Source organism: Schistocerca cancellata, chromosome 4, assembly GCF_023864275.1.
Source record: "Schistocerca cancellata isolate TAMUIC-IGC-003103 chromosome 4, iqSchCanc2.1, whole genome shotgun sequence".
Taxonomy (NCBI): Eukaryota; Metazoa; Arthropoda; class Insecta; order Orthoptera; family Acrididae; genus Schistocerca; species Schistocerca cancellata.
Genome location: NC_064629.1, coordinates 656,451,654 through 656,471,983, shown reverse-complemented (window position 1 = coordinate 656,471,983; position 20,330 = coordinate 656,451,654). Strand labels below are relative to the sequence as shown.

The 20,330-nt window shown below is 38.0% G+C and overlaps 1 protein-coding gene across 2 annotated transcripts in view; it reads right to left on the bottom strand.

Moving 5' to 3' along the window:
• Positions 1-20,330, bottom strand: part of LOC126183376 (uncharacterized) — a 303,763-nt gene that overhangs the window by 137,960 nt on the left and 145,473 nt on the right. For both annotated transcript variants that reach the window (XM_049925308.1, XM_049925309.1), the window contains exons 13-15: positions 14,506-17,940; positions 14,093-14,151; positions 5,810-6,002 (exon numbers count right to left, since the gene is read on the bottom strand). In XM_049925308.1, coding sequence (XP_049781265.1) covers positions 5,810-6,002; positions 14,093-14,151; positions 14,506-17,940 — 3,687 coding nt within the window. The remainder of the gene's footprint in view (positions 1-5,809; positions 6,003-14,092; positions 14,152-14,505; positions 17,941-20,330) is intronic.

Genomic DNA, 20,330 nt, shown 5'->3' with positions numbered 1-20,330 from the left:
GGTTATTCCATCTGTGAATAGAAATAATTATCCGTTACTTATTATTCACGGCTTAAATAATGTATAACATAGCATACTATTGCATTTTCTTTGTTTACTTCTTGCACAGGATTCTACAACATATGTTACCTTGGATCTATGCAGTTTCTATTTGATACATAACTTACTAATGGTTAGCACAGAAATGTGCCTCAGTGTGCACACAAGTGTCAAGGTCAGTTATTACACTTTATAAAGCTGAAGAAGCTAGGTGAGAAAGGTACACATGGTGAATGCCAAGAGGAGCTATAGGGGAGGTTGAAAAAGTGGATTTGTTCCAGACTTCAAAGCTGTTGTTGGTTCTTTCATCTCCAATAATGAGAAAAATTGCCAAGTCAAGTTGTACCGTGTTTTGGAGTACATGTTGAATAGCAGGCCCCCCTCCAACTGCTTGTACAAGTTGATTCATAAGTGGGAGGAAGACAAAGACACACAGGATGCTTAGTAGGGCACAGCACATCTGTACTTGCATTACAGCACCACAAATACAACAAAAAACTGCTTTGCAGGAAGATGGCCTTAGCAGTTACACAATCAACTCCGCCCAATTCAACTAAATCTGCACTTGACAGTACTCCCCCCCCCCCCCCCCTCCCTTCCTGCTAACATAAAAAAAAACGATTAATTTGCAGTAACTTCCTTCACTGCACCAATACCGCTAAAACTATCAGATGTGTGTGCCTCATTCATATAATTATGCAATTTGTTCATGTCCGCAGTACTACAAAATGAGTGAACCAAGTAAGAACTTATTGGTTGCTAATGACTAATATCAACAGACTAACTCTATAATCTTCTAAACATTTGTGGAATATTGCTGGATATCCAAAGTTATCCAAAAGTGTTTCAGTATTAACTCAGTAATTTTTCTATTGGAAAATAGAATAGTTTTACAATCGAACATGAGTCTATGCAGATACACAGAGCTTTGAGGCTGAATAATTTCGGAACAGACACTTTGTCTAGGGTTTATAATATTGCAGCACATTGCAACTTTATCAAGAAAGTGTCAAGAGAGAACCGGACGACTTTATCCGTCTTTAAACACCAACTGTGATTATTGCAGCAATGCCTTGCCCACAATTTAAAAACAAATAGTTCACCTGTATTGCTCTCTATGACCAAGGGAGGCTTACAAAAGAACACATAATGATAACAGCCGACCGGCCGCGGTGGTCTAGCGGTTCTAGGCGCTCAGTCCGGAACCGCGCGACTGCTACGGTCGCAGGTTCGAATCCTGCCTCGGGCATGGATGTGTGTGATGTCCTTAGGTTAGTTCGGTTTAAGTAGTTCTAAGTTCTAGGGGACTGATGACCACAGATGTTAAGTCCCATAGAGCTCAGAGCCATTTGAACCATTTTTTGATAACAGCCAAATAAATGTCGAAGAAACTGAGTCACGAGTTTCAAATCATGCAATAGTATAAAAACAAAATTTATTTTGAGAGTAATTGGGAACTGAAACTAATGTGGGATCACAACAAAGTTACCAGCCAAAAACTACAACAGAATTGATGATTTCTCAATTTTTGCTCAAGAAGGTTCTGATCTGAAACTCTTACACCATTATCCTGAAATAAAGACACGTTCACAAGATTAAGACACCAATATCCTCTGAGTGTGTAGGACGTATTTTCTTTAGTTTGTTGCAATGGCAAATATTTAAAAATTAAATAAGCTTCCTGCTGAGATGTTTGAGGCAAAAAACACAGTTGTTCGTGCGTATTTTCTTTAGTTTGTTGCAATGGCAAATCTTTAAAAATTAAATAAGCTTCCTGCTGAGATGTTTGAGGCAAAAAACACAGTTGTTCTGAAAATGAATTGAAAAGCAACATAAATTACACTTGTTTAACAAATGACAAATAACTGGAGCAATAAATTTCCTTGGATTGCAGATCTATCTATTATTCCTAACACTTTTTATTCACAGATGACAAATGTTTTTATTCATGTAAATGAATAATACTCTGAATTTTTGTTATTCACAAATAACAATATTGCCCAACTCTGGTGATAAGATAAGTGCATCGCACATGTGCGTGCTGCAAATTTACAAGCTATGAGGACGTGATCATAAGCGTGTGGCACCCACACGGCCGCAGACAAGTGCTCACTTAGCTGGATTATTGCATCTGTCATTTTCAGAAATTTCTGCCAAGGTATACAAAGTGTCATTTTTTCTCTCATATAATGCAGCTGCATGCAGATCATTTGGATTGGTTGTGTGCATTAAGGGCTCTGTTGTACACTGTAAATGTATCTGCTAGGTGGGTTATAAAGAGACAATCAGGAAAACCACTGAGTAGCCACAGTATTTACCCTATTTTGACATCTCCATATACGTGATGTTAAAACTGTCAGTAAGGTTATTAAAAAATGAGCTAATATTAGCATTTGTAATCAAAGGTTTGGCTTCATATCTATCCATCTTTCGTAGCTTTCCTAATATATTCCTAATATTTTTATTGTCCTCCCCATCCCTCACAATTTTCCACAACTCCTACTTATCCACCACATGGTCTAGAGCAGGGGTCTCCAAACATTTTAGCCTAGCCTAAGGGTCACACTGGCTTGTCCACTAAGCCCCAAGGGCCAAGATGTAGCTACAGTGTGTCTAAGTTTTCTCGAGGCCTGATATTCTAGTACTGCTTGGAACTCCTCGGTACAACTCAGAATTTTTCTTGACCCTTACCACTGCCACCAACATTTACAAGCTGACACTGAAAGGCATAGCAGTAGTTATTATGCAGTGAATTGCTTATTGTTTTACTTAGAGCTGTGGCCTTAATTTAATTTCATTTCATATACACTGCTACACTCAAACACCACTCATGAAGGCCACTGAATGTGCTTTGATGAAACCTTGTTACTTCTGTGCATTATTAACATCACCGCAAGTGGTCGGAACATAGCGTGAACTGCATATGGTATCAGCATTACAGTACATCTTCTCACCACAATATTCCTCGCCATACGGCGGCAATAGCAGTTACCCTTTCATTCCCTGCGGTCACTGCCGGCAAGGTTCAAGAAAATTACATGGAAAAACCACTCATATTAAATCAATTTCTTCAAAAAATTGTTTTGTTAGTCTCCACTGAACAAAAAATGTTACATACCAAACATCCAGTCAGCAACCAGAGACCATTTCCTCTAGATCTCACAACTGAAAGTTTGACTACTTTAAAAAAATTTTTTTTGGGTCTTGTTTTACTGATTTTGATGCTATTGCATACAATATCAATATTTATAGAAACACTTTTATTGTCAATAAAGAAACTCTCACCCTAGAGCTTCAATTGGAAATGGCTGACTTGCTGTGTGGCAATTTTTATAAAGACTAAATATTTAAATTCATCATTGTTGAGTCTTTCACTGACACAGTTTGCTCAGTTGCATAATTTTCCTCATGGCTTTTTTACTGCTTTTGGCACTACTTAACTCTGTGTGGGAAAAAAAAAGAACATTCACTCACTGTGCGACTCATTCATTATTGGAGGTGCTTGATTAGCAAGGTTTGACTAATATACAGCAGGCTGGATACCATCATGTCTGACCCATTACTGCAGGCCAGACTGTCAATGTTTGCAGGCCAGTGTTGTTCCGCTGGCTGCAGTTTGGAGGCCCCTGGTCTACTGCATGTATTTGTCACAGAGGACCTGCCCATTCACCCAGAGCTGTATGTTTGTTGTTGAATGCTCAGGCAACTGACAATCATTTTTCTATTGTACTTTTATTCCAGTGATATCTATTCTGAGCTAGAAATAGATAAGTTAGTTAGTTTCACGTACCATGAATCATTTGTATGATAAATCGTAATGCTGTGAAATAAGACATTTTATATTCGCATTGCAAATTAATTTGTAAATCTGTCTACTTACTGAAAATTTATAAGTGGTTGTTTTCTGATGTACAGGTGTGAGTTAGTAATTTCTATTCACTACCTTTTACACATCACAATAATAAAAACTACTACTACAGAATAAAAGGTGTTATCAAGAAGAAACTTTTTCACTTTGTTTCCAGATCTTACTTTGCTCTCTGTCAAATATTTTATACCACTTGGTAAGTTATCAAAAATTTTAGTTGCAGCATTGTGCATACCTTTTGTGCTAAAGACAACATTAATGTGGGTAATGAATGTCTCTCTTTCTTTGTGGTATTGTAATTATGCACATCACTGTTCCTTTTCAACTGCAATGGATTATTTACAACAAACTTCATGGTGAGGGTATAAATGTATTGTGAAGCAGGGTCAGAATGCCCATGACTCTTTCTTAAAGAGTAGTTATCCAAGAACATTATTCCATATGACATTGAATGAAAATATGCAAAATATGTTAACTGACTGATTTGTCTCTTCCCAAGATCTGCAATGATTCTAAATGCAAATGTGGCTGAACAAGTTGGTTTAGCAGTTCCAAGCTGTGCTTTTTCAGGTTTTAAATTTTCGTCAATATAGACATCTACGAATTTTGAAGTTTCCACCCTATTTATTATTTCTTAACCATGTGTTCCACTTATCGTTGACTCCTAAATGTAAAGAACTGAATATGATGTGCATTTTTAAAATTAAGAACAAGCTCATTTGCTGAAAACTGATTAGTAATACTTTTAAGAACATTGTTCACCACATTTTCTGTTGCTGTATGAACGGTTGGACTGGTTACAATACTAGTGTGATTTGCAAAAAGAACTAATTATCTATGTTGCATATTAGACAGAAGATCATTTACATACATGAGCAACAGAACAATTGCAGACCTACGATTGAGGCTTCAGGAACCCCATACACGATTTCTCCTTAGACAGGATAATATCCCCGAACTACATTGATTGCATTACAAAGTAAAATCTTCTGCATTCTTTTGGTTAGATATGAGATTGTCAATTAGTTGACTCTACCATCAAACCCATAAAACTTCAGTTCATCCAGGAGAATACTGTGACTCACATAGTAAATGTCTTACACAGATTGCAGAAAATACCAATTAGTGCTATTTTGTTATTTAATGCTTGTAAAAACTGGAGATGTCAGCACATAAAAATATAACATTAAAATATCAACAATATTATACAAAGGATATACTGCATCTCACCATTAGGATGAGACGCTGAGTTGCAGACAGGCGCAATGAAAAGAGCGTTACACACTGAGATCTTGGCCAAAGCCTTCTCCAAAAAGGAGACACACACACACACACACACACACACACACACACACACACACACACACACACACACCTGCAACTCAAGGTGTTATCTTTATGGCGGGTGGCAATCTATCCTTTTCATAACATTGTTGACATTCTAACTTGGACTTTACATTGTAAAATTAAAATATCAATGGATAATGCCACTACACACAGCTGGAGAATCTAATCATCATATCCACTGGAAGAAACGAGTAGCAACTCTACAGTTTTGTCCACAGACAAATACACTACGAGAAATCCTTTATTTAACTTCTCTTGGACAAGAGGTCTACTGACAGAAATCACACCAGTAAATTACTGAGGATCATTGGTTACATTACAGTAATTCCCTGATTATCAATCACGAACTGGCAGAACCTGAATAAACATAGTTTAAACATATGACAGAAATTGGGAACTTCCAAATGTATATTTGACATTATAAGAAATGCGTACACAATCAGTTTTTACTTTGGTACTCAACAATTTCATAACCTAAGATTCTTCTATGAGAGCAATTGAAAAATGTGTGTTGAGTTCTCAATAATACAACTTTTAATTCACATGGTGACCTACCAATCTATTTGCTATTTCATTAGGTGCCATTGCATCCTTGTTCCATTTGAAAGTTACAGTTCTGTGTTTGCTGGATTCCAAAAGACACTCTAACAGACTTCCTCCATTTTCCACTGATAATACCGTTAATTTTGGTCCTCTTTCAGCTCTTGTGCGACGTTTAACTGGCTTTTTCATTCTCTTATCTGAAGCTCTGAAAAATAATTCAGACATTAATTATCTGAGGCAAAGGAATCACACACATGTAAGTTCATGAACATTATTTCAAACACAAAAGCTGATGTGATAACTTCAGTGACTAACTTAACACAAAAACACCTACTTTCTCAGGACAATATGAAATAAGAATAATCATTTTTGCAATAGCTTAACTAGTTTCCTTGTTCCGAGTGCATCAGCATTCCATACCCCTATAAATGCTAATTGTTCAACACCATACTGCGCACACTGTCAGTGGTTCCATTAATGCTTGCAGCAGCACACCATTCAGATAAATGACCTTTCTCAAAAATATAGCCACATTTAAATTCAGTCGTGTGTTTCTTAACTGTTGAAAATGAAGGAACGGACTCCTTATGAGCCTTCCATTTTTCCTCAGTGATAAACCATCCAAACAAAGAATTTTATGATGCCACAATATTTCACTTTATCTAAGAGAGTCAAACACTCAAAACACTACTACAGGGTGGCCATAACTAAAGTTCCAGTTTCAAAAAGCTGTAGAAAGAGAACCACTGCTCAGAATGATGTCAAATTTTAACAGCATATTACTGACGTAGGGGGAAACATCATGGTAAAAAAAAAAAAAAAAAAAAAAAAAAAAAAAAAAAAAAAAAAAAAAAAAAACCTGCCTAACATGACTGTCAGGAGCATGTACTATTGGTCAAGCTCTCTTACAAGAACGGTGGCTGTGCATCAGTAGCCCTGAAGAAATTCCAGACAATCAAGAATATGAAGAAAGGGATTGATCTGACATCTGCTAAGGGTCTGGAGAAAAATATTACAAAATTCAAAACGCCAAGTTCTTTTGGAGTGCAATACAGCAGAGGAAGGAAAGCAATTGATCTGACATCTGCCAAAGATGTGGCCACAGCACTGCAGGAGGGGTCGAGCGGTGGTCTGCAAATGTGCAGTGCTCAGGGAAATGCACAAATGTTGGACATGCCTGCAAGCTTGCATATAAAATCCTACGAAACATTCTTTGTTGTTATCCATGTTCAAGAGCTGCTTCCTGCTGACCTGCCATCAAGAGAAACATTCTCTCTGGAATTTACTGCTCACATGGAAGTGGACAATGAATGGCCATGAAACCCATTTACATCTCTAAGCACATGTCCACATACAGAATATGAGCAATGGAAAATCCACACACACAACTTGTACCACTTCATTCTGCAAAGCTGACCATGTGGTGTGGGTTGATGGCACTGTTTATCACAGAGCCATATTTTTTTCGAGGAGGGGAGTCCTGCGGGTCCTGTTACCAGTACAGTCACTGGTAAACGCTAAGGTGTCTTTAACACAACCAACATCATTCCAACCTTTCAATAGCATTAATATGTGGGTAGGATCATTTTTATGCAAGATGGTGCTCCAATGCACACTGAAGTGCCTACTGGGGGTCTGCCCCTATTTTAGCTGACAATGGAACAATTGTTGTACAGGGTGTATACGCAGACAAGGAAAAAAATTGCTGGATTTTTCCTGGATTTCCCAGGTAAAAATACACTTTCTCCCAGATGAAAACACGCTTTTCCATGTTATTAAGTGACAGTATATTTTCCCTCGGAACTGTAAAACTTACCAATCCTTTGAATGGTTATGTTTTTATACACGGACGTATAATTTTCCAGCACTTTAGAAAACAAAACTCAGGGAAGAAAACTGCTTTTGGAAAGATTTTTGATGTGCAGCAACATATACGCTGCATTTTTTCGTATTACAAAAGTATAAATTCGAATTCCACCAAACACCGCATGTTCGTTCCTAACCATTGTAATCGAGATTGCGATGCGCTTTTGTAAGCCAGTCATAGCTCATGTCACGTGATCCTGCCAGCCGATGACAGTGGATATTCATACCACAGGACACATGATGTAGTAAGCTAATAGCAACATCACTTATGTAGCGCAGATATAGAAACAGGAAAAGTTAATGTTTTAAATTAATATACATGGTGTTGCTACAAGAAAAGCAAAGCTTTCACATATAATATTGTGTCTCTAAGGTTAATAAGCTGCAAGAGTAGCTAAGCTTCCACATATAATGTTGATATTTTTTACGCATGTTACACTTTAAGATACATCACACAAATGTGCCAGTAAAATTTTTAGCCGATTCCAGCGACTTGTCCTCAAAGTTTTCCACAAATAAATTAGCTACCGCAGAGGAGAGACAGCTTCCCGTAGCACTACATCAATTTGCTCATAATAACGACATGCATGTCTGATCTGGGCTCAAAATACTTCTAAATGGCTCGTCATCAAACGCTCTATGATTTAAGAAATTCATAGTACATTCTCGCACATAGTTCAACTTGCGTAAAAGGAAATTTACTGTGAAAGTAACGCTTTTCAAACCACCATTTGCAATATTTTCCCGCAACCTGTTAGAAATAGGTTCGTTTCAGTAGTTGTCAGAGAGCACCAGATAACAGGCGCCACTGCACTTTGGCAGCTGCAGGAAGCCCGTATGTTCATATGTGTAAACCATTAAAAGATCTTACACTATGTCACAAAAGAAAAAAAGACATCAGAGGATACTCCAAGAGCATCGGGATTTCGTGAATCATACTAAAACGGCACATTTTAAGTCCATACTTAAAAAGCATATTCGTATGTCCAGATTCCCAACGAAGTAGGCCTCAACCTGCCATTAAGCTTTTCAGAGTCGGTTGCGGGATGTATTAACTCATTTTAGATTCTTTATTATGGCACGATGCCATACGTGCTAGAAGATGAAAACGTGCACTTGAAATGCAGCGAGCAGTTGAAATTAGCTAATAGTGTGGAACTAAACACTTTGTTTCACACACGTTGACTGCCTCAGCGTAAAAGATTAATAAAAGCCAAGTTTCCTTAGCAAATCGACAAAAATAACTTCATTGTTCTACAAGGCGATTAATGCATAGCTGTCAGAAAAGTGGAAATTGAAGAGGATGTAGACGAAGATGAAATGGGAGATATGATACTGCGTGAAGAGTTTGATGGAGCACTGAAAGACTTGAGTCTAAACAAGGTCCCGGTTGTAGACAACATTCCATCAGAGCTACTGACGGCCTTGGGAGAGCAAGTCCTGACAAAACTCTACCATCTGGTGAGCAAGATGTACGAGACAGGTGAAAAACCCTCAGACTTCAAGAAGAATATAATAATTCCAATCCCAAATAAAGCAGGTGCTGACAGTTGTGAAAATTACTGAACTATCAGTTTAATAAGTCACGGATGCAAAATCCTAACGCGAATTCTTTACAGACGAATGGAAAAACTGTTAGAAGCTGACCTCGGGGAAGATCAGTTTGGATTCCGTAGAAATATTGGAACACATGAGGCAATACTGACCCTACGACTTATCTTAGAAGAAAGATTACAGAAAGGCAAACCAATGTTTCTAGCATTTGTAGACTTAGAGAAAGCTTTTGACAATGTTGACTGGAATACTCCCCTTCAAATTCTAAAGGTGGCAGGGGTAAAATACAGGGAGCGAAAGGCTATTTACAATTTGTACAGAAACCAGATGGCAGTTATAAGAGTCAAGGGACATGAAAGGGAAGCAGCGGTTGGGAAGGGATTGAGACAGGGTTGTAGCCTATCCCCGATGTTATTCAATCTGTATATTGAGCAAGCAGTGAAGGAAACAAAAGAAAAATTTGGAGTAGGTATTAAAATCCATGGAGAAGAAATAAAAACTTTGAGGTTCGCCGATGACATTGTAATTCTGTCAGAGACAGCAAAGGGCCTGCAAGAGCAGATGAACGGAATGGAAAGTGTCTTGAAAGGAGGATATAAGATGAACATCAACAAAAGCAAAACGAGGATAATGGAATGTAGTCGAATTAAGTCGGCTGATGCTGAGGGAATTAGATTAGGAAATGAGACACTTAAAGTAGTAAAGGAGTTTTGCTATTTGGAGAGCAAAATAACTGATGATGGTCGAAGTAGAGAGGATATAAAATGTAGACTGGCAGTGGCAAGGAAAGCGTTTATGAAGAAGAGAAATTAGCCGGCCAGAGCGGCCGTGCGGTTCTAGGCGCTACAGTCTGGAACCGAGCGACCGCTACGGTCGCAGGTTCGAGTCCTGCCTCGGGCATGGATGTGTGTGATGTCCTTGGGTTGGTTGGGTTTGATTAGTTCTAAGTTCTAGGCGACTGATGACTTTAGAAGTTAAGTCGCATAGTGCTCAGAGCCATTTGAAGAGAAATTGGTTAACATCGAGTATAGATTTAAGTGTCAGGAAGTCGTTTGTGAAAGTATTTGTATGGAGTGTAGCCATATATGGAAGTGAAACATGGACAATAACTAGTTTGGACAAGAAGAGAATAGAAGCTTTAGAAACATGGTGCTACAGAAGAATGCTGAAGATTAGATGGGTAGAACTAATGAGGAGGTATTGAATAGGATTGGGAAGAAGAGAAGTTTGTGGCACAACTTGACTAGAAGAAGGGATCGGTTGGTAGGACATGTTCTGAGGCATCAAGGGATCACCAATTTAGTATTGGAGGGCAGCGTGGAGGGTAAAAATCGTAGAGGGAGACCAAGAGATGAATACACTAAACAGATACAGAAGGATGTAGGTTGCAGTAGGTACGGGAGATGATGAAGCTTGCACAGGATAGAGTAACATGGAGAGCTGCATCAAACCAGTCTCAGAACTGAAGACCACCACAACAACAACAACAACAACAACAACAACAACAACACATAAAACCAGTAAAGACAAGAGACAAGCAATACAGTACACCTTTCTTCAATCCTTAGCTGTTAGCATTGTTTTGTCTCTAACCTTGATACTGCTTTACATAGCGCGCTTTCCTTTCTGCGACAGACTATATTACCTCATCAAAGTACGTCAAATTTTTTGCTACATGAAAAATCGAAATATCGTTGTCTAATACAGTGTAAGCTGTTAATAAAAATAGTACCCAAGACTGGTGTTGTTTCTCGATCTAATTATGTCTATTTTGTCACTGCTAAATAAAACAAAATAGGCCTCTCTAACACTGCAGTAATTGTAACACACACCAAATGAACGAGACTGTTTTGGCACAAATGGTCATTTTTATAACATGTCAGAATATAATTCACGAAGACCAACATAAAATGCCTATTAGGCCTACTACAACCAAAAAGCTTTATGTTAGAAAATAGTTTCACATTTCACTCATACATTCCAGTTTCTCGTGCATGAGATTGAAAAGTAGTAGTACGAGATTTTAATATAAATTTGGAATTGTCATATACTTCCCTAATTTGTGTGATGTCCTTGTTTCCTCTTGTTCATACAAACAATCTTGTCATGACTAATTCTGGAACTATTCCTGCCTTTGTCAAAACTTATTCGCCGGTTAACTTCACTAACACTGCCACGATCACCGGTTTAGTTATCCCTGATTATTCTCTGGTTAGGAGTTGTTATGTTCTTACAAACCATTTTCCGCACTACTTCCAGAATACAACTTAAGTGGCTGCTAGACGGGGACTATGGAACTGGCACTTACTAATGTAGCGATATGGCCAAAAATTTTCTGACAAAATTTCATTTTCCTGGATACACCGAGAAGATAATACGTAATCTTTCTTACCTGTTATTCCTGCTAGTCATTTATTTGCACTCTAGTAGCCTGAATCTAGGGATTTCCCTAGTAATTATAACAATGCTGATTATTTGCAAACCCAATCACCCACATGATCAGACGACGATTGGCATTGCCTCATTCGGCTTTACTCCGCTCAGCTTGTATAGCCCGGTCCCCTTTTGCCTGCAGGAAAGTTTATTTCTAGATGCAACGTGGATTCCCACGACAGACATCACGTACACTATGCACGCATTCAAAAATCAACTTATGTTTTTTTTTTTTTTTTTTTGCATGGGACCAAACTGCTGATGTCATTGGTCCTTAGGCTTACACACTACTTAAACTAACTTAAGCTAAGGACAACACATACACCCATGCCCGACGGAGGATTCGAACTCCCGACAGGGGGAGTCGTGTGAACCATGACAAGTCGCCTGAGACCGCACGGCTACCCCACGCGACTTATGATTCATTCAGAAATCAACTTACAGAGTGTGTTCAAAAACCAACAGGGATGCGCCCCCCCCCCCCCCTCATCGATCTGGGCCTGCTGCGCATGCGTGAATCTGGCATCTTGGGTGCGGCAGTAAAATTTTTCCTGGTTGCATCTAACTGCTTGCTGTGACTGCTTACACAGGAGCAGCCACATTTCTGTAGCCATAAACAGGAGAAGGTACTACTCATAATTTCGCATGCACATGAGACCACTCATAACTGCTAAAATAAATCTAATGTAAACAGTTGTGACGTCATGCTCATCGGAGGCAATTTGTTGTTATGTAGCACTGCATGGTCTTCCTAAAGCCTTTGACACATTTTGCTGTTGGCAAATGCTTGTATGAGCACTGTGTTTTGTTGTTGTATATGGCACGTTTCCTTCGCAATTTATGTTTTATTTTCGATTTTTTTCCTTGTTCACGTTTTATTGTTGCAGTATTATTCTGCAGTGGCAGGATACAGTAATATCTTTTGTTAGAGTATTGATTCTTACCAGTCAAAATTACAAATATTTAACTGAAAACTGAACGAAAAATTCCCGGAATTCTAAAAAATTCCCGGGTTTTTTCCAGATCTCCTTGATGTCCCGGGTTGTATGCACCTGCAGTACATATTTCAAAATTTCAAGACTTTTGTGATTAGTATATTAGTGACAACTCATTATCATGAGTAACATCTCAGTAGGTTTACAAACATTACAAAATTTTCCCAGTGAAAATACGTCCACATGTTCATCATTAACAGAACTGGATTACAGTTTTATCTTTATAAGCAATAAAATTTAAATTTAACTAAAGCGCGCGAGCACTGGCTACTTGGTGGACCATCGCCAGTGTTGATAAGTGTTTTACTATGGGTCACTTTGTCTGTCTATTCTACCCTCTGGATTTGAAAGCATCTGAAAATTGGTGCAGAACAGCTAATACTCACCGACACTATTCCTTGGTCACACCAGATACTATTTGCAGTTCCATAGTATCTCCCTCCAATGCAGTGTCTATAGTGGTAGCAAAGCATCATTCTTATTTAATGGTGTTGCCCTCTTCATCCAGGGCTGGTTCGGTTGTTCTAATGCACATACTTTTAGGGCTGAGTTGTGGCTGTTCATGACCATTAGTGATCCAAAGCTTTCCATGACCACCTACAATGATTAGGTTCATTGGTGATTTGTAGATTTCTCATACGAGCCTGCAGCTTTTTGAAATCAACGAAAGTTTCTCAGCTGCATCTTGACTGAAGACTTGACCTTGTCTTGTTGATGATGATGGGATAACATCTTAAATGGCAAAAAATTGCCTTGAGCAATCTTTATTTTATGTGCTAGTTGGACTAGCTTTGTCAGTCGAAGTCTTATCTTCCGCATTCTGACTGCCTGTGATGCCTTCATTAAGTCCCACCCAAGAATAACATTATGACTACATTATCTTAAAATGACACATTCAAAGGGCTGTCTCTGTCACTGATATTTATTCTTGCAAATGTCTTGAAATGTCTAAAAAAAAACTGCAACAGCATTTATCAGTCCAAATGGTAACTCTATCACAAATTATCAGTTATCATTCAGGCCAGATCAACACAATGATGTTACGTTAAGTAACTGCAATACCAGAGTGAAAAGTTAAGAACATCAGAGTTGGCACCTTTTGAGTAACATTTTCAACCAACAATATAGGAAGTGCTCAAATACATTCTGGAGAAAACTGGTATCTGAGGTCACTTTGTGAGGGAGCGATAACAAATATTATGCTTATGGAAAATCAAAAACACTATCAAAATGGTGCAGACTTTCCACAGTGTGTTAATTTTCACACACGTCCAAAATACCTGTGCTACATATACAAACATTTTATTTCCACATTGGCCAATTAGTTATAGATACTTTAATTCATGTCTCAACTTTTATCTTCTTCTGGGAAAGGTTTTTAACACAAAGGATGAAACTGAAATTTATACAATGAATTTCAAACACCACAAAACAGCATATAACTTACATGTCAGCTGGGCCTCCAGATGCAAGATCAGAAGTTGTATCCAAATGAGGATGTGGAGGCTATGTGGAGAAAAATTTACAAGAATTAATATCACTACACTAAGCAACAGTCATAGAGAGAGCAATGTATGAGACTGAAGTAAACTTATTTTCTAACATCATGCAACAGTACACAAGGTAATTAAAACTTGTGATGCCACAGAGATACATCAAAATAAAATGATTGACCAAACAAGTATTACAGTCCAGTACAATAATTCACAAATTAAAGAGATTGAGATTCTATGATGATTTTTTTTTTCCATTCATGCTACATAATTAACATACAATTCTAAGTGTTGCTTGAGAGAGGAAGCACCGTTTGACATAAACAGATATTCAATGAACATTTTTATTTAATTTATTATCTCTCACCTGCATTACTGGGTGTCCTGTGTTAACATATACAGGCTCCATATAACCCTGACCTTTCACTGCTGTATCCATATGAGGAATTCCTGTTTCGTGTTGCGTAATTTGTTGATTGCCAGCAAGGTTCTGCCTAGGTATTTCAGTTGCTGTCATCAGTATACCAGCCTGTGGCATTTTATCACCTGAGATTATTTCTAAGTTTTGACTCGGTACATAAAGCAGAGTAGGGGCTTTCTGTTGTGCCAAGTTAGTGTTCCATTCAGTTGTGTTTGCAAGTGTTAGAGGTGGCATCGCTTCAGCAGGATGTTGATAGGTCAAAGCTTCTGAGTGCCCAGCTTTCTGAAGACTTTCTAATCCCTCTTGCTGTAAATGAGAATGTCCAGGACCACCAACTGCCACATTTTCAACCTTTAATTGTTGAGGCATATCACCAACAGAATACTGGATAACATTCTGCTGAGTGTGTACATTCAGCAACAGTTCTTGTGGCGTCCCCTGCTGGTGTAATACATTCTCTTGGCTAGTTTGACAATGGTCAGGTTTATGTGTAATCAGTTGTTGTAGCTGATTTGACAGGGCTTCAGACTGTGTTAACACATGCTGCTGTGGTATTGCCCTTTCATGCTGGACAATATTTTCTTGATGAGGAAGTGTTTGGGTCTCGCCAGGCATTACTTGACATATTTGAATCTGTCCAAGCTTGTTTGAAGTTTTGTTCTGATATTCAGAACTTACACTTTCTTCTTGACTTTCAAAAACATTCTGGGATGCATACACATCTTTTAATGAAGTTTCACAGGTTGCCACTACATGTGATCCAGTATCTGAGATAATTGCTGTTGACATATTTTCCAAATCTTTATTGTCCTTTTGTACTATGCCTTCTGGGAAAAAATTTCCACTGAGTATATGTGGGGTCTGCAGTTGATTTGTGCTGTCTGGCATTAGTGTTGCTTCGGGTGTAGCCTTCATAAATTTCACAGCTGAATCTTCCTGACTTACACCAAAATTCTGTTGTAGCTGCCCTTGCACATGCTGCTGGTGTGTAATCACAAGTGTATTGGTTTTGGAACATTGTTGCCTATATTGGACCACTTTGGCTTTACGTTTAGTTAGCACATCCCGATTGAACTCACTAGATGAGGTTTCGTACTGATTGCTTTCTTGGCTCATAGTTATATCCTCCTCTGTTGTAATGGTGGACTCCTCTGCCCATTCTGATACAGATGTATCATGAACGCAAAGTTGTTCTTTCTGTTCAGTTACCATTTGATTTTGTAACAGTTCTTGCTGTGCTGATGAAACTTGTTCTAAACAGTGCATCTGGTACTGTGTAATAGGAGGCTCTACTTTTACTACAGCTGGCTGATTTTCATGTAATGTGTTTTTTTCTTCCAGAAAATGTGATTGTTGACTCTTTTCCTTCTGAAGGTTATCTGTAAAGTGGAAAACATTTTCTTTCCCTTCAGATCCATATACAACACCCTGGATCACATCATGACTGCCTGTCACTCCCCCATCTTGTCTTTCTAAACCTGGTTTGTACTCACTCTGAGAATATTCTTCTTTCTTAGGTGGCTGATGCATGGGCACATGTTCTCTTTCAACTACCTTGGTTGCTGTATCTTGACACAATTTTAGTTGCTCTGATAACTGCTCTTCTAATAATGGCATCTGAGCAATTACAACAGGCTCCTTATATTCTTGTTGAGGCAAAGTAGGAACAGCCTGGCAAGTTTCTCCTCCTAGAGAAGTCACAAACATACTCTCAGGTTGCACAGGCATCTGTTGCAGTTTTATATCACTCTGAGTTATCATTTCACCTGTGGAATACTTTCCATCCACACGAGAAACAAACTCACTTTCCTGTGGTAATCTCTCTCTGTTTTCAGATGTCATCTCTTGGGACTCACGCCCTGAAACCTGTTTTTGCTGACTGTCTCCAAACTCTTGGGGGCTTGGTTGCTCAAACTTCACTTTTTCAATTATATGACCTGTCAGTTTATCCTTCTGTCCTTCATGGTCAACTAAAACCTGTTGATTCAGAGTTTCTTGTTGAGCCTGTGTCATTATCGAGAATTGTTGCTGTACAGGCGCATTTGGCATAAACTTATTATCTGGGCCAATGGCACTGTACTGTTGATCAGCTGGTGAAATTTCCTTGTTACCTGTCGATGGCAGTCCACTTGGCTGCTCTTGAATTGTTAGTTGACTATTATCTTGTAACTGAATCTGACTAGGTACATGATCCTGCCATGGAATTTTGTGACTCTCTAGTTCAACAGATTGATTTTCAGGTGTAGGACAAATCACACTAGACATTTGCTCTGGCAACCATCCCTCCTTGACACTTTGAATTACATTATGTGATTCAATGACAGTTTCTTCTGATGAAATGTTTTCCTTTCCATACGATTTCTGTGGAGAGAGAGACTGTGGAGTTATCTGTTCCTGGATGTACTGTGATCCTTCTACAGATGAAATCGCTTTGTTAATATTACAAGTGTCAGAGATATGGTCTTCTGGTGTAGCACCTTGTGAATTATCAACTGACTGGTAACATATTCTGTCTTCCACCAATTTCTGTGGTAAACCTGGCTCTACGACGGATGCAGGAGTGTCGTATTTTCTAGATTCAAAATGTTTCTCAGTTACGTCCTGTGACTGAATTGGCTGATCTGCGACAACAGCCTCACCATGTTGCCATGTTTGTCTTTGCTGGTATGCAAGAACTTCTGAGTCTTCTTGAGGGAACATTCTGTCATGTGTAGTATTTTGTTGCTGAGTATTCACTTGGTTTGAACTACCACTAGAAATCTCATCTAGTTCATGAGAAAGTTGTTGTGTGAGAGTCTGATGTTTCTGTATTGACTCCAGTGCTATTTTGTTTCCATGATAAGATTCTTTTGCTTGCTGCAATGCCTGCTGAAGTTGTTGAATGCTTTGTTGGCACTTGGTAAGATCTTGGTGGCATTTCTCTTGCTGCAGAACCTGTTGTTGGATGAGTTTTAGTTTCAACTGTCGTTCAATATGTAAAATATTTTCCTCTTCTTGACTAAGCGGTACATGGGGAATGTAAGATGGCTGTTGATGCATCTGAGCAGTGGACTGACTTGGTTGAGACAAATATGTCTCTACTGCATACTGAGGTTGTGACTGCATGTGAAAGATGCTGATATCAGTCTGCATCTCAGTACTCTGAGCAGTTGGCACAATATTGGTTTGCTGAACATTATCAATTTGAGATGGATGCTGTGTGTCCACATTATGTAGAGCACCTTGATTCTCACTAACAGGTATCTGCATCTGAACAGATGATAAAGGATGTTGGGCCAATGCTGAGTGGTCAGAGACAGGTCCATATCCATGCTGGAAAATTGTTCCTTGACTACTATATGATTCATCAGAAGTGTCAGTCGGAATGTAGGTTTGATTTGCCTGTTGGAAGGAGAAGAAAAAATCTGCTTTCAGACAAGATGAAATTTTAGATATTCACAATTATTTATAATGTAAAATAAACTAAAAATCATGACTATTTTAACATGTTTTGATACTGGTATTAAGCTTTATAATTATTACATAGGCAGTCCCAAAAAAAAAAAAAAAAAAAAAAAAAATAAATAAATAAATAAATAAATAAATAAATAAATAAATAAATATCCCGACTAGCAAATAATATCAGCCTCCTAAAATTTGGTAGTTCTTCAATCATCTATTTTTTTTCATTTTACAATCACTATTTCTATGACTAGTACAGTTTTCAAGAGCCCCCACCAGCCAAAATTCTAAATTCACACAAATCTTTAATGGAACTAAGTTCTCACCATTCACTTATATCTGTGTGTAACTCTATATTTTAACTGATATACCTACATTAGTATGCTGTAAGTTACTTTCTATTCTTTAAGGGGGCTAGGATGTCAAACGGACCGTCTTGGAGCAGGAGAGACACCACAGGACATTTCCACTGTCTATACTTTTACGAATAAATTCATAAAACTTCGTCAGCATGACCAGGAAGGATTCAGGATTCACAATCATAGCAGCGGAAGTTCAAAAAAAGTAACAAAATAAATTTTTTTTTACATGTGAAAGTTAATCATTTTTTCACTTCTATTGGCTGTGTTTGTTGCTATAGGTACACGTTTCTTCACAAGTAAGAGAGATTATTCTATGAATTTTGCACAGCATACAAACCATACTTACAGGTGTATGAAACTCTAGAAATTATTTAATTTATGAAAAAATGAATGAGCTGTTACATTTTAAACTTCATGTTTAGAAAAAACTCAAATTTTATAGTTAATTATCTCAATTTTTACCACAGTTTTTAATAGATTTGGAAAATTCTAGAGTTTCATACACCTGTAAGTATGGTTTGCATGATGTGCAAAATTCATCGAAGAATCTCCCTTACATATGAAGAAAAGTGTACCGATAGCAACAAATGCAGCCATTGGTAAGTGAACAAAAGGTGAAATACAAATGTAAAAAAATAGATTATTTTCTTATATTTTTGAACTTCCAACACTATAAGTGTAAATCCTGAATCCTTTCTGGTCATTCTGACAAAGTTTTATGAATTTATTTTTAAAAGTATAGACAGTGGAAATTAAAAATTCCTGTGGTGTCTCTCCTACTCCAAGTCGTCCCGTTTGACGTCGTACCCCCCTTTAGGACATTATCCTATACTAACACCTTTAACTTTAATTTTCTAACTGCTTTTCTTTAATTCCAGAAACCACTGCAGCCAGATGGTCCATCATCATCATCATCATCATTATACAGATGATATAGTACATTAATATCAAAGCCTCTACTGATTACTCTCATAAAATCCTGTCTCACGGATCCTCTTGCAATTCTTCTGATCAAATAACATGTTGAAAGGAGATTAATGTAATTTTTCTGTCTGTACATTATTTTATACAGAAGAAATAAAATTTTAATATACTATGGTTATATAAATGTAAGCTCTAGTACACGCAACATGTAGAAAAAAAGGATGTAAAATAAATTAAAAATGAACAAGTGCACAAACACACACAAAAAAAGCATTTTCTACATACATACAAAAAATGTGCCTGAAAATTCTGGAAAATTTAATGGTTAACTGTAGTTTTATACAGAATGACACAATAAATTTGGAAATTTTCATGAAAAATTTGACACTACTGCCTATTGAAGAAAGTATTTTAATAACTAACAATAATGAAAATTCCTGGATGGAGCAATATGTAAAATTAGGGAAAGGCAACCACTCACCTATAGAAGACTAATGCATGGAGCACAGTAACACAACAGAAAAAAAATCCCTTAAAACTGCATCAATATTTCTGCAAAAACTCTGACCCCTGTAAGAGTCGCAGTATTTTCTAAAGTCCTTATCTTTAGCCCAAACCTAATTTCAATCATGCTGGGTTTGTAAGGGACTTTCTTTCCTTTACTCATTCTTTGCAGTGGAAACATTTCTTCGCCCCACCCCAACGGTAGCCAACCTAAATCCCATTTAGAACCTTATTTACAACATTTCCAGCCTGCCTCCAACTGCAATGATCTTCCTTTCCTAAATCCCTCCACTGTGAGTCCAGCATCGCTCATATATAACACACTGCCATCCGTAACCTGAAAATCAGTCCACATCTTATCACCCTTCCCCCAGTCAAAGACTATACCACAGACGGTATGAATCACAGGACTACATGGCTGAGGGTTTCCACCAACTTTCCGACACGTCTGCATACAAGTCTCCCCAGCATAGAAGTCCAACATTACCTCAAGCAGCTTCTCAAGACCTTAGGTCCATCCAAAACCCTGACACCTCAATC